Here is a 15,913-nt window from a genome sequence, read left to right on the forward strand (position 1 = left end):
ATTTGTCCGCCTTCCTTTCTAACCGAATCGTGCTGCTTGTTTCGTGTCGAATACAGGGAGCGGGGGACGAAAGGCTATAGCTAGAATAACAATAATAATAATAATAATAATAATAATAATATTGTAAAAACGTGATGGTCTGTTCAGTTCACTGGATCATGCGTTGTTGTCCGGTTATATTGTCAAGTTACTAATATTCCTGCATTAGCTTAATCCGCGGCAGATTGGTGGCAGTGGTCACTACGCTGCAAGTAAAGTAGGAGTAGTAGCTGATAGCAGCAGTCCGAAAAACCAGATCTGAATACTTCAAGGAATCAAAATGAAATAGGTACATAGGTATAGGAATATATCTTTTGACATAAAAACCGTGGTTGGTCAAGTAACTTTGTACCCGCGCCAAGCGTTAACTGGCCATAAGGTATCATCGGTGCCCCGTGACCTGAGCGCCTGTTTCACTGCTATACATCATCACACCCTGGGTTCTTCGCATCCCCAATGCCACCTCCGACAAACCTTGGGGTTTGGCCAGAAGCGAATAGCATAAACTGCCAACCTTGACTGTGGCTGTCGCCAGTGATGATCATCGGGACACATGTCTTGATGGTCGCAAGGAGTCATCTTGAACCGAACAATCAACTGGGTTGCTGTTCAACTCCGAATTCTCTGAGGGCGCCGGGTCGCCAGGCGCAAGTTTGCCTTTGCTCAATCTAAAGGCGACTACTTTTCTATCGTTCTACCGCTCTCGACGGCTGTCTTCGAGCATGTGCCAGAAAATCGCCCTCTACATCATTACTTGACTTGTATCATTCTACCAGGAAGCTCCTGGCCGCCGCTTCGATCTTACTATACAAACGGATTTCTATTTCGGCCTAGCGATCAAAAGCCACCCATCGTATTACTCGAGCTCAAGATGTCATCACCCTCATCGACAACTTCATCTCCAAACCCTACCAACTCTGACCATGGTGGAAACGACAATGGCTCAAGTCCTACGAGTTCTCCTCTTTTGTTCTTCGTGGCTCTTGGATTTGGGGTTGTGTTCACCAATCTCTGGTATGTACTCGCCAACCCGCTTATGAATAATTTGGGTTCTAAACACTAGTTGCGAAAGGATCATCGTTGGGGTGAAATACTGTTTTCGCTACAATCAACGCAATCGCCAGCTGCGCAATGAAGAGACCGGTGAACCCATAGATTTGGTTGCCATACCTAGGCCACACAGAAGAAGAAGAGAGAAAAAATTAATGACCATGGATGAAGTTAACGATCGGTTTCCATTAATCAAGTATAAAGCGTGGAGATCTTCGCGCGCCAATGATGGCCTGCCAACAGCAGGCGGTATATCGCCATGGAACAACACGCCTGAAAGCCTGAAGGATGGTGATGTTAAATTGTCTGTCACTGCGGAGGTTCCGGACTCAACCCCTGCCCCGCAAGAGAATCATCCGGATTTGTCCGTTTCGCAGCCTGCTCTTGCTGGGTTAGCGGAACTTAAACAGCCTCGCCAGGAAGAAAAGGCAGAGAGAGACCTGTCTTTCACTGAACAAGAGACCCCCAACCTCGGTACAGAGCCCAATGTCGTCGACGGAAGGAATCCAGGGTATGATCACACCTCGGAATATCGTGGCCATGACATCGATAACCAAATATGCACTTCGGCGCCCGTCGAGCTTTTACCAGACCCCGGCGACTCATGTGCAATTTGTCTTGACGTGATTGAGGATGATGATGACATACGTGGGCTGACGTGCGGACATGCTTTTCACGCCTCTTGCGTTGATCCGTGGTTGACTTGCAGGAAGGCCTGCTGCCCCTTATGCAAAGCAGACTATTATATTCCCAAATCTCGCTCAGATCCTACCGTACCGACAGCGAATTCAGAGCGTGTAAGTCGCCGTACTGCTAGTCGGGCCCCGGTTATTAACCCTCCGGAGGCTGTGTTTATTGGAGGACGCATGAGCGCGAGTCGGGGGGGGTTCTCATTAACAAATCGACAACATTTACCATCAAGAGCTAATCAATCCAATTCAACAATGCGTTCTTTTTGGCCTTGGCAGGGTTCACATTCTCAGGTTGGCGGACTCCCTTCGGAAACAGCGTCAAACCAGCAGGAGCGGCGAAATTGGAGACAACGCTTGATTTCCCCTCGTTCGTTTCAATTCCCTGCTTTCTCGATGCCCTCTCGAAGAAATGCTGTTCGAGAAGATCGCACTCTGGGCGAACTAGAGTCAGGCTCCGTTGGTCGTGCCGTATCCTAGCAGAAATTATCGGAGTGTACTATCTGTCCCAAATTCTGCCATATCCCATAAGTACTATTATATATTGCTCTAGTCAGCAGAATCCTTAACGTTAGTTATTTGTTCCATATGAGAGCAGCCTTGTTGGAGTGTTCGAGCCATATGGAGACTTGGAGTATTAGAGGAACTGTAGTAATAGTATATGACTATCACGGTGCAGACCTAAGAACCCGATGGAACTGCCATGTTAGAAAAACCTGGTCCCGATCCCGTGATGTTGAGTAGCCAACTGTTGTAGTATTCTATATTATTATCATATATCGCGTACCATAGCACCTAGTCTTCTACCACTAGTAAGACTTAATAATAATCTTAATAACTTTATTACTTTTCATTGATCTAAGATGCCAACAGTTAGTAGTATATTGTAAGAAGCAGCCACGAAAGTTCTAGTTCAAGCACAGTTCTCTTAGATGTATCAAGGAGTTTAGAACATCTGTGATACGCCTGCGGACTACCTGCTACATGCTAAGAAATATAAAAAGATAAAAAATAGATATAAAATAAATAGAATTAATTATTTAATATTTTAGAGGTTAAGTAATTAGTCTTTTTAAATAAGAGATTTCTTATATATAATATTATTACAGTAATTATTTTCTAAATATCTTGATAATCTTATAAATTTTTAATAGTCTGGTTATTGTAGGGTAGCTGAAGGCTTTACTCGATGAGAATGTAGTATGATTGATGATTGATCCTAAGTACAGAGGTAAACAACTAACCTACTTATACCTCCGCTCACGTGCTGAGGTCCTTACTAACTAATAGGCGACATGGGTATAGAAAATTTAAGATGTCCGTGTCTCTAAATATAAAAAAAAAAAAAGATATAAGAAAAGAAAGATAAAAGAAAAAAATAGACTTTACTAACTTAAAAAGGATTCCTAATGTAAAAAGTATTATTAATATTAATAATAAAATTAGCAAAGTCAGTAGATTATATAGCCTATAAAAAGATTATAATTAGGTTAACATTTTATAAATTTGCTAGTTCTAAAAAATCCTTAACTAAATAATATACAAAACTAAGACATTATTAAACAAAAGCTAGATTATTAATAAGGTAAGTTTTATTAATAAGTAATTATATAATATATTTATTAACTGCTGTAAGTTTATTAATAAATTTTATAATTTATTATTTAATATTATTAAGCTTTTAACGTAAATTATAGTTAGTAATATTATTATTAAATATAATAATTTTATTAGTTAATTTAGCAGTTTACTGCTTGGTATTATTGAGCAACTTAGTAAGATAGTTATTCTTTATATATAGATAGTTATTCTCTGTATATAAAGGTTTAAGCTTATTATATAAAGTAGTAATTAACTTAGCCTTATTAGCGAGTTACTTCTCGAGAATTATAACTTTAATATTTAAGTTAATAATTGTAAGGGGCAGTATAAGGTTGAATACCTTGGTGCCTTAAGGGTAAGGCAGCGTGAAAGTAATTGGCTAGGGATATCAAACATATGGTATATTCTACTTAAGGTATTATCGCTGGGATTCAGGGGAACCCCCGCGAGAACATGTTTTTATTATATATTTACTAGGCTATAACTAAGCACCCGTTCTGACTAAATATCCTTAGAAGGATCTTATATAGATCCTTATAATTACTCCCCTCTTTCGAAGGTCTTAGTCCTTAAAACACCTTATAAAATTAATTAATTAATATTATTAAACTTTATAAAGTTACTCTTCTCGCAAAAGCTGCTACCTTGCGAGATTATTATACTATATAAACTTTTTTCGCGAATATAGCTATTAACTAATCCTTTTTATCCCGCGGGGATTCTTTACTTAATAATCTTTAGATATTAATATTTAATTTATCTTTTTTTATAATTTTATAAAAAATATTATTTTATAAGTTATTTCTTTCTAGGTTTATAAGTATTAACTATCTCATGAAACCCTAGTACAGTATAATATAAATAATCCTTGTGAAAATATACTCTGCCTAAAATACTTTATTTATAAAATTTATTATAGTTAGTTTTGTAGTTCTTTATGAATATATTTTATATATACCGCGGATTTATCTCACGAGATTACTTTTCTACCTAAAATATTCTATTTATAAAATTTATTATAATTAGCTTTTTAGTTTTCTTATAAAGCTAGCCTTCTTACTATAAAAACTTAACTAGTATAATTATCCTAATCTATTCACGAGCTCGGTATTTACCTAAGATATCTTATTTATAAAATCTATTATAATTAGCTTAATCTATCCTTAGTAGACCTTACAAAGCACCTCTGTAAAATATTTATAAAAACCTTTTACTACTAAAAAAACTCCCTTTAGGAAAAAATAATTATAAAAAAAAAAGATTATTTTAATCTTCTTTCTTATAGTTTATATAGTATCAGCAGCTCGCGAACTTGTTAAACCTAGGTCTATTATTATAAAATCTATTATATTTTATTACAGCTATCTTTATTATCTAGTCCTGTAAGGCCTTTTTTAAATTAAGTATTATTATATTATATCTTCTATATTTATTATTAAACCTCTAATTCTGCACTATAAAAAAATCTTTTTCGTGGTTTTTTTTTTTTTTTTCTTTTTTCTTCTTTAATAACCACTATTCTTAGTAAGTTGACCCTTAGGAGTTAAGTATATTTTATAAACTATAATATATAAGATTTATTTTATTTTAATCTTATCTTACTTTCTATACTATAAGAATTTATTTTTTATTTTACTACTTATATTATAAGACTCTGCTTTTATTTTACTTTCTATATTACAAGACTTTTTATTTCAGGTTAGATTACTGATTTCTAGACTTATTTACAGGTTTCCTGTGTGTGGCAAATTATAGTACTATATTTATTACTAAAATTTCTTAAAAATATTAATATTATTATTATACCTTCCCCTCCTTATTTTTTAAAAGAATATTTTTCTTCTAAAAGATTTTTTTTTACAGGTTATTATCTCCTTTTATTTTAAAAATAAGTCCAGGGAGCCCTAGTTTTTATATTAATATTTATAATTTTTTATAAATAATATATATTAGCTAAGTTAGTTTTTAGTTTAACTATATAAATAACTTATAAAGCCTTTTTAATTATATTTTTTATACTAGCCAGTCCCTCCGGCGCGATAGTTTTTATTTTATATATATTATACCGGCCGCAGATAAATATACCTTTTATTATAATCTCCTAATAATTACCCATTACCTACTGCCTTATTAAATTACTTCTAATTTAAATTAGCTAGTCCAGCTAACTAATCTAGTTAGACCACCTATAATCTGACTTTTTTACTAACTTTATATAACTAAACCCGCGCTTTTTTAAGGCCCAGTTAATAAAAAAACTTAAAATAAAGCTCTAGTACTGCTAGTAAACTATATTATATAAAATATAGCCTGTATAATTAAACTACTTATGCAAGGATTATATCTCTTATAAATATTTATTTTTATTTTTAATTTTTCTTCCTAGTCAGGCCCGGAAAACCTGATTATCTATAAATAATAATAAATTTAATAACTAGTACAGAAACTTCCTCTATACTAAGAAAAAGTTTTATTTATCTGGCTTATTTTATATATCTAATACTACAAGAGCTATTTTATAACTTATACTGGGGCGTAGTCTCTTATTAAATATAATTATAAATAATATAATTTTTCCTGGGGTATTATATCTTAAAATTTTTATATTTCTAACAGGATCGGGCAGAAATATAATAATTATTTATACTGCGGTATTATTTACTTATTTATAAATAAATAAATATCACCGGACAGTAGTTATTTTATTATAATATATTATTATATTTTTAGTAGTATTCTGCTCCCTAAACACACGAGGTAGTTAATATCTTAGTATTAATAAAATAGGCCTGTATTATTAGGATTTTTATTATTTTTTTTTTAGAAAAAGGTTTTTCTTATTTCTTAATATAAGGATAGTTTTTCTCTGTTTATAAATTATTTATACAAATCTAAATAATATAGATTTATAATAAGTTCTTAGGTTATATCTTTCTTACAAGAATATTTTTTTTATTAAACTAAAAATTCTTTTATTTTATTCCGGGTTTTTTTTATTTAAAATCTTTTTATATAATACTTTTAAAACTCTTTATTCTAGTAAATTATAAAAAATTACTTTATAGACCTTACTCCCGGCATCTTCTAATACTTATATAATAAAAATATATAAAATATATTATATATCCTGATCCCTACGGGAAATTCTAATTAATAAACTTATTTTCTAATTTTTTTTATTATATATAATAATTTTATACTTAGTTAATTAAATTTTTTATTTAGCTGTAAGCTCTGTTAATTTTTTAAAAATAACTAGACTAATTAATTTTTAATAAATATTTTTATTTACTTTTTCTGGTTATAATACTAGGCCTGGTACTCACGAGTATATTTTAATAATTTTTTAGTTATCTCGCGAACTTTTTTAATTTGTGAGACTTATTCTTATACTAATTTTCTTATTTTTAGACTTTTTTGTAAGTCCAGAATAATTATTTTAAAATATTTCTTAATTAATATATAAAAGAATAATACCTGGGTTAAGTTTTATTAAATATTATTATATACAAACTCTGCAAGGGGAAGATAATTAACCTAATTATTTTAATTAAAGTTAATATATATTTATAAGTATTACTTTAATATATTATTTAATCACTCTATCTGGCCATCTATTTAAGGATAATATATAATATTTAACTCTTGCTTAATTCGCAGATAATATATAAATTTAAATTAAAAGTCTTTCGCAAATATTAACTTATAATTAGTAATTATTTTTATAAATATATTATAAAGTCTGAAAATCTTATAAGTTAGTATTTATATTAATTTTTTCCTATAAATTATCTTTTTCGCGGGAATAAAATATATTATTTTAGTAAATTAGTTTATAATTATTAATATATAATTAAAAAAAACTCGCGAACTATTTATTATAAGTAGGCTCACGGGAAAATCTATAATAAAATTTATTATTATTTATTTTTAAATCTTCCCGGGAATTAATAATAATTTTAATAATCTATATTACTTTTTATAAACCTTCTGGCCTCTCTAATATTTTTTATAAATTATATAATATTTTTTAATAAATATTATTATCTGCGGCTAGTAAAACCTCCGTAAGATTAATTTATTAATTCTTCACGAGATAAAATACCCAGTAAATAAATTATTATAAACCTTTACTAGAATAACTAGCTTTAATTTTAAATTATCTAAAATATAAAATTTATTCTCCTAGTATAGCTAGTCTCCGCAAGACTCCTATTTTACTAATTTATTTTTTTTTTATTTTTATAATAGGTAAACTCTTCAGGCTTTATAAGCCCTTAACAGATCCTTTATATAAAAATATTTATTTAAAATAATTAAAAAATCTTCTTTAATAGTTCTTCTGAAAAATTTTTTTAATAAAATCTTTCCTCGCGAGTAACTTTTATAATCTATATTTATATTTTAGCCTAATCAGCCGCAGTAATTCTTTTTATAAGGATTTTTTTTATAATTATTTATTTTATCTCTAAACTTAAGAGATTTATAAGTTATTAGAGAGCTTTAATATTAAACTCCTATATATTTTTTTAATAGATAGATTTTTTATAATTAGATTTTCGCGAGAGTATATTTACTAGATTCTTTTTTCCTAGATAATATTTTAAAATAAAAAAAAAAAACTTATAAACTTTTGCGCCTACTATATCTATTTTTGTGATAATTCTTTTATAATAAAATAATATAATATATTATAGTCTATAAAAACCTTAATAAGATATTTTATCTTTTTTAGATAATATTTTTATTCTTTAAAACCCTTTATTATCGCAAATAATTCCTAGTTATAAATCCTGTAATTCTGCTCTACAGGAATTATTTTATAAAAAAAAAAATAATTAATCTTTATTAACTGTCCTTACTTAGCTATGAGAGAATTATACTAATTATATAAATAAATATATTTATCTTTATTCGCGAGGGTAATTCCTTATAAAAATAATATATAATTACTATATTCGCGAAAGCTTTTTTTAAATTTTTAAAGTTTTTTTTTATATCTGTGATTAAAAAGTCTAAATTAAACTTTTTTCCTTCTTTTTTTAGGAATTTCTTAGTTATTTCAGTTAAAATTACAGCTAAACTTAAAAATTACCAGATAAACCTTTAATATTAGTTTATAAATCTAATAAACCTCTAGATATTATAAATACTTTTTAGTATTAACTAATTTATAATTATCTAGACTTGTAAAGTTTCTATTTAGACTTTATTTTAGTTAATAATAAATCTTAAGAAATTTATTTTTATTATTATAAACTTATATTTATTAAGTTTTATATATAGGCCTGTTTCTTATAAAGTTTAGAAAACTTTATAGATTTATTTTTTATAATTTTTTAGATCTTATAAGTAAATTATAATATTATCTAAATAAATTATTATAAAATTATTAAGATAATCCCGAAATAAGCTATTAATAAACCTCTAAAATATTACAGGTATATTTGTTAAACTAAATAATACTATTAAGTATTTAAATAGTTTGAATTTTATTCGGAAAGCTGTTTTTTACTTATAGTCTGTAATTATACGAATTCTATAATAAATATTGTAAAAATTAAGTTATATAAATTATAATACTCCGGCTAGTGTATTAATACACTTATTAATTTTTAATAATAAGTAGATGTTTTTCGCGGATATTTTATTTATATCTTAAAAGTCTATATATACCTGCAAACTTTTATTTTTTTTTATTATAAATAATACTGGTACCCTAATAAGTAAGTTTAAAATCTAAATCTATCTTTATTTTAAGTTTTTCTAAAAATATTTCTATAATACCTTGCTCTCCGCGGGGGATATTTTATAGATTAGACTAGTTTATAATTTAAAATCTTTTATAAAGTAAATCTTTAAGTTAATATTTTTATAATACAGAGGTAGGCCTTCCGCAAGATTTTTTAAAAAGACCTCTATAAAGTCCTTTAATTATTTTAGGATATTTTACTCCTCTGGTTCTATTATATTAATTTATTAGATATAAATTATAATTAGTTAATTAGGTTTATTTTTTTTAAATTCTTTTATTTATTCCTCCGCGGATACTAAAATAATACAGATCTAATTTTTACGGGAGAGCTCTAAATAATATTTATAAAAATAAATAATAAATTTTTTTTAAACTATTTACGGTATTCCTAAGATTATTTCTAATATATTAAAAGATATTATCACAAGTCCTGCTTAGATCTTATAATAATCTTACAAGTTTTCTAGCTTTAAATAAAATTATATAATCTCTTATAAAAAGATTTTATAGCTGTCTACTCTAGTTACCTTAAGCTAGATAAATAATTTTTTTTATTTTATCTTTTTCGCGAGATTAGGGAGTACTAGATTTACCTTTATTCTAGTATTAATTAATATCTTTAATAAGTCCTTTTTTTCCTGCTTAAATACTATCTTATTTTATTTTATAAGGCCCTAGAGTACCGGCTATCCTTACAGCTTTATTAATAAAAATTTCGCGAGAAGTAGTTTCTCCGGTCCCTCTCTTTTATTTATCTATGATAAGCTAATACCTCCCACTGGTAAGCCTTAGAATTATATTAATTTTTTTATTTAGTAATTAAATGCCTTATAGTCTAGCTTATTATAATTAAAATACTTAATTTATAATAAATTACTTTACTTCTTCACGGGATCTACTTTTTTATTAAATAATTTTTTCTGTAAGGTTTTAGGCAAGTCTTTCTGCGCCTGATTATTTTTTATAAATTTTAAAGATTTCTGTCCTAAATAATTTTAGCCTAGGTTTAGGTTTTATAAGCTTGCTTACTAGTTTTTTTTAGGTCCTGGTTAGTAGCCTTTTATAAAAAGATATAAATATAAAATTAGCAAGATTAATTCTTATTCTGATTTTAGAAATTTAAATTACTTATAAATTTTTTACTTAAGATTTTAACTAAATATTTTATAAAATAAATAAAATTATAAATAATTTATTTTTTCTATTTTATTCCTAAGCTCAGATTTAGCCTTCTTTTATTTTTAAAAATAAATATAATTACCCTTATTCTCGCAAAACTTAAAATATAGTATCTTAGACCAGGTATCTTATTTATAATTTCTTAAATTATTTAATTAATTCTTTAAGAATTTATAAAAGCCCTTTTATTCTTGTAAGTAGTAACTATTTAAAAAATTACTTTTTTAAAGATTACTTAATATAGAATCTAAGTATATAATTATTATTTTTATTTTATCCTTATTATTTTAACTGTTTGCTTCCGCGGTTGATTTTTGTCTAGTAATAAACACTCGGTAGGTAATATAATTATATATTAAGTATTATTTTTTTTTACTAGAAGGCTTAATCTTTAGGCCGGACTTTTTTTTTATAAAGGAAATAATTTTCTCTGAACTCTCTGCCTAAATATATTTTTTAAAAAATAATATTAAAGCATACTAGAGTTTCTAAAGTTTCTTTAATAATATAATTTATTCACAGATAATCTCTATATCTAAGATTAGTAATTTTCTTACCCGCGAGAGTTCTAGTTTATTATTAAATAATTTTTTTTTAGTAATCTTATAAGATTCTGCTAGTTCTGGGATTTTCTAAGTTTGCAAAAACTTTTTTTTATAAGTTAGTTTAATAAGTGGTTAGACGCCTTATCCGTGAGTTCCTCTCTTTTTATTAGCTATTTTGCTAACAGGCTGCTTTAATTAGGTATAAGTAATAAAGTTATAAGATTGAATACTTTGGTGCCTTAAGGATAAGATAATATAAAAGTAATTAGCTAGGGATATTAAATATATGGTATATTTTACTTAAAGTATTGTTGCTGGGATTCAGGGGAACCCCCGCGAGAACATGTTTTTATCGTGTGTTTATTAGGCTATGATTAAGTACCCGTTCTGACTAAGCATCCTTGGGAGGATCCCATATGGATCCTTACACTATTTTAAAAATAGGTAGTGATTTCAATTAATTTATTAAATTAAGACTATATTAAATTAAATTGAATCAGGTTCTATAGATAAATAAAATCAGATAATTTGCTATATTTATATAGTTCGAATAAGGTTTAGCCATATGTTCTACAAGGATTTCGTAACTTTTTATAATATCTGGCCTAGAAATAACTACAGGATATAAAACTAAACCAATTTTCTTTTAATAATCTATATAATAGGGCTTAGTAAGTAGCTGCCCTATAGATTTACTTAAATTACCAGATGGTAAAGGTATTTTAGGTAAATTCTGATTAGCTAATTTAAAGCGGTGAGCAACTTTTTTAATATAATCTACTTGATTAAGCCAAATTGTTCAATTCTGCCGGTTTTAAATAACCTTTATATTTAGGAATTGGTGAATTTCACTTAAATCCTTTAGATTATATATTAAAAATAATTGATCTTTTAATTTGTTGATTTTTGATTAATAATTTTGATTATATAATAGAATAATATTATCCACATAAATTATTAAAATTATATAATTATTTATAAATAGGCAGGGATCTTCAGGCACTGATTTTAGGCCTAATTTTTCTAGAGTATTCCTTATTTCTTATTACTATAGTAATAGAGATCGGTATAATCTATATAAAGCTTGTTTTAGCTTAAAAACCTTATTTTATTAACCAAATCCGGGAGGTAGTAAAACATAAATTAATTTATCTAATTTACTGTTTAAAAATATATTTACTATATCCTATTAAGCTATTTCAAGATTAAAAGCAGTAATTAGGGCTATAATAGTCCTAAATATTCGTGTAGCTAGGGTAATAGCCCTGGAATCAAGATTATTAATTAGTTAAAGGTCTCTATAAATATATATCCTTGCTTTAAATTTTAATAATTAACTTTAATTAGTAAATTTATATTTTTATACCTATTTCAATAATAAAGTCTTTTAAATTAAATTATCTGTTTTAGGAATGGCTTCCTAAATATTTATTTTAGTTAATTAATTATATTTAATTTTATATGTATTTAGCTATTCATCTCGAAAGAGTGAATTTATTATTTTATTTTAATTAGTTAGTTTAATAGGCAAATTATTTCGATATAATTTATTATTACTAATTTAAGCTAATATAAAGTTTCGAGGTAATTTTAAAGGTCTTAGGTCAGATGATTTTAATCTATTTTTTTTTAAGGATAGTAGTTTATAAAAATTATTATAATCATTAAACTTGAATAGTGAATTATTAATAATAACTTTGGATGATTAAAAATATAGGATAGGAGATTAATCTTTTAAAATCTTATTATTTTAAGTATTTAATTAAATTAGATTATTTTAATTATTTAATTTAATAATTTGATTTTTATGTTCGGACTCATAGTGAATAGGATTATATTTACTAGATAATTCTGATTCACCTTGTTCAGGTTCAGAATAAATATTATTAATAATTATTCTTAGTAAATCCTAATTTAGTAGTTTCAGATAAATTAATTAAAATTAAAGAAATTAAATTATTAATTTCTTCAAGACTAAGCAGTTCGGGGTTTTCTAACCTAATTAGGTCTAGTTTAAATATTTAAACATTTTATTTATTTTTATAGACCTTAGTTTTATCAAAGATATAATTATATACTAAAATAATCTTATTTTAACCGGGTATCCATATTTTCTATATATTTAGGGTAATATACCTTATTAAGTAGCCAATCAGAGCTCTTAGTTTAAGTTTATTAAGCCTAGGAATATTTAAAATCTTTGTATAGGCTTGGTAACTATATTATTTTAGGTTAGAAAGGTTTAGTAGTAGTGTTATATATAATAGAGGCTAATTAAGATATTTAAATAAGGTTTTATGCGGGGTACTCCACTTTAGTGAATAAGTGGGGGTATAATTTAATATATATATTACTGTATTTAATAATTTTAGCTATAAATATGGCGGTAATCCTAAATTAATAAATAAAATTTATATTTTTTGTATAATTAGAGCACCTGAATACTCTGTAAATAAGTTTTGCTCGGGTTATTTAATTAGACTAGTACTACAGATTACTCTTTTAGATCTCGCGTAATTATAAAAATAAGCTAGATTTTTATTTTAATTTAAATAGAATCATTTAATAGTTATATAATATTAATATTTAATAAATTAAATTATTTTAATAATTAAATTACTCACATAATCTTTTAATGAAATTGCCTTAATCATATAAAATTTTAAATAAGAATAATATATATAGCTAATATATTATTTTTAGTAGATTCCCTAATTTAAGTAAATAAGGTTCTAATAAATAGTTTTAAATAGTTTAGTCCCTAATTGAATCAGAATTTAAGAAATTTAATATTTTAAAATTAATAATTAATAAATTAAATAATAATCTTTAGTTTTAGTTAATTTATTATTAATTTTTACTTTATTTACTATTAAATTAAAATATTTTAAAGCTTCAGAGCTCAGGTGTCCTAATCTTAAATACTATAATTCAGCTATTCTATAAGAGATAATTAGTTTATTTAAATTTTTTGCTAAATAGGCCTCTAATTTATTTACTTTAGTATTTAGTAGTAAATTCTGTAATAAATTTAAATAGTGAATATGATTATCTTTAGGAGTTAATTTAGATAACTATTAAATATAATTATTAATACTTTATTTAATTAAATGAATACCTGCAATTTCAAAAACTTTATAAATCAGGTAGTGATTAAGGCTTTCTAGGTACATAGTTCTTAAATTAAAATAAATACCTGATTACTTTGCCTTTAAGACAAATAAAATATTAATATAAAATTATAAAATATAGGCATAATAATATAATTTAAATATTATTTTATTTTTATAAGGGTTTAAAGGTTTTAAATTTATTATTTTAAAATCTTTAATTAATATCTGGGTATTCCCTATAGAGATTAACATAAGTAATTCATAATAATTACTAAATAATAATTAATTATTACAAATATAGGTATCTGTAGCAGTATTAAACACTTAATTAAGACTAGCGTATTTTTCTCGTCCTATTAAAGTTAAAGCTATTACAATTAAATTAATAAAAAATTTATTATTTTAATTTATTATTTAATTTATTAATTTCAAGTAATTTTTTATAATTTCAAGTACTATATAAAATTTAGGATTTTTAAAGGCTTTATTAAATTATTAAATAGCCTTAGAATTACATAACTAATTTTCTGGTTTCTTTAATAAATTATTAATATAAAAATATTAGTTAAATTTACAGTAACTGTTATTAGGGTCTAATTAATAAAAGCAGTTTTATTTCTTTTTAAGAGTTCTAAAATTAAACCTAGGGCTTAGAATATTTTTTGAGGCTTTTCTTTTAAAGATTGCCTGAGCAATTTAGCTTAGTTAATTTAAATATTTAAATATTAGGAATATCTTTATATAATCTCTAAATCGCTTAATTATATTAAAAAATAATAATATTTTATCACGTAATTTAATTTTATTATTTAATTTTTCGCTCTAATAATTTATAAATATTAAATAAGACCTATAAATAGCTTTAATAAAGTTATATTAAACTTAGTATAGATTATTTATTTTACTTATTTTAAGTGATTTCGCTTTAGTATAGATATTTTTCTATAATAAAATATATAAATTAATTAAATATTTATTCTGCAGATTTTTAAGTATATAATATTACTTAATAATATCGCATTTTCTTGATTTATTAGTGGAAGCTAGTTTTGTTTAAAAGATCCACAATACATGATATGGGGTTTCTTTATCAGATACTAAAATCTTATTAGCTAATAATATTAAATTTTTAATTAGTAGTAGAATTAAGGCTAAGCCTTTATCTATATAATAATATTCTTGAAGCGCTAATTTATAATTATATAAAAGATTTTAATAAAGCGCTCAATTATTTTAGGTTAGATTAATAATTAATCTAGTGTTCTTATTAAGGTCACATGGTTCCGGGTAATTAGGCTGTATAAATTAATCAGGTATAGTTATATAACTAGGATTAATAAATTCCTAAATATATTTGCTTTTAGTAATTATTTTAATAGTGTTAAACTAGTGAATCTAATTATATAACTAGTTTAATTAAAAATTAAATTTTATATTTATATTAATAAGCTTAAATAATTAATAAAATAATTTAAATCACTTAATCTTTATTTTATCTTACTTTTACCTTATTTTTACTATATAAATCAATAATAAAAGTGAAAGTTCAATAAAGTGAAAGTAAACTAGATAAGTAGGGATTAATTAAATCAGATAGGTAAGTAATTCACTGTAATAGTAAATAAACAAGTAATTAATTAATTTGTGTGTGTATAAATTTAATTAATAAATTAATAAAATAATTCAAATCAATTAAACACTTTAGACAGGTGAAATAAAACACTTAAAGTAAGTACACGGGTTAAATAAATTAAATTAATATAAATAATAAATAGTTTACTGCAGTAGTAAGTAATCAAATAATTAATTTACGTGTGGGTTAAATTTAATTAAACAAATAAATAATTAATTTAGGTGTAGGTATAAATTTAATTAAATATATGTGAATTTAATCAGATAAATAAATAATTAATTCACATGTATATATAAATAGTAGGAACA

At 25.4% G+C, this 15,913-nt stretch overlaps 1 protein-coding gene across 1 annotated transcript; it reads left to right on the forward strand.

Moving 5' to 3' along the window:
* Nucleotides 1–467: 467 nt before the first annotated feature.
* Nucleotides 468–3,263, forward strand: P170DRAFT_457028 (uncharacterized protein; the record flags this gene model as incomplete). The annotated part of the gene is made up of 3 exons (XM_024851676.1): nucleotides 468–1,053; nucleotides 1,112–2,237; nucleotides 3,246–3,263. The coding sequence occupies exons 1-3, from the start codon at nucleotides 911–913 to the stop codon at nucleotides 3,261–3,263; spliced, it is 1,287 nt and encodes a 428-aa protein (XP_024703884.1). The 5' UTR covers nucleotides 468–910.
* Between the last annotated feature and the right edge of the window lie 12,650 nt (nucleotides 3,264–15,913).

Source organism: Aspergillus steynii (assembly GCF_002849105.1).
Source record: "Aspergillus steynii IBT 23096 chromosome Unknown P170scaffold_5, whole genome shotgun sequence".
NCBI classification, from domain to species: Eukaryota; Fungi; Ascomycota; class Eurotiomycetes; order Eurotiales; family Aspergillaceae; genus Aspergillus; species Aspergillus steynii.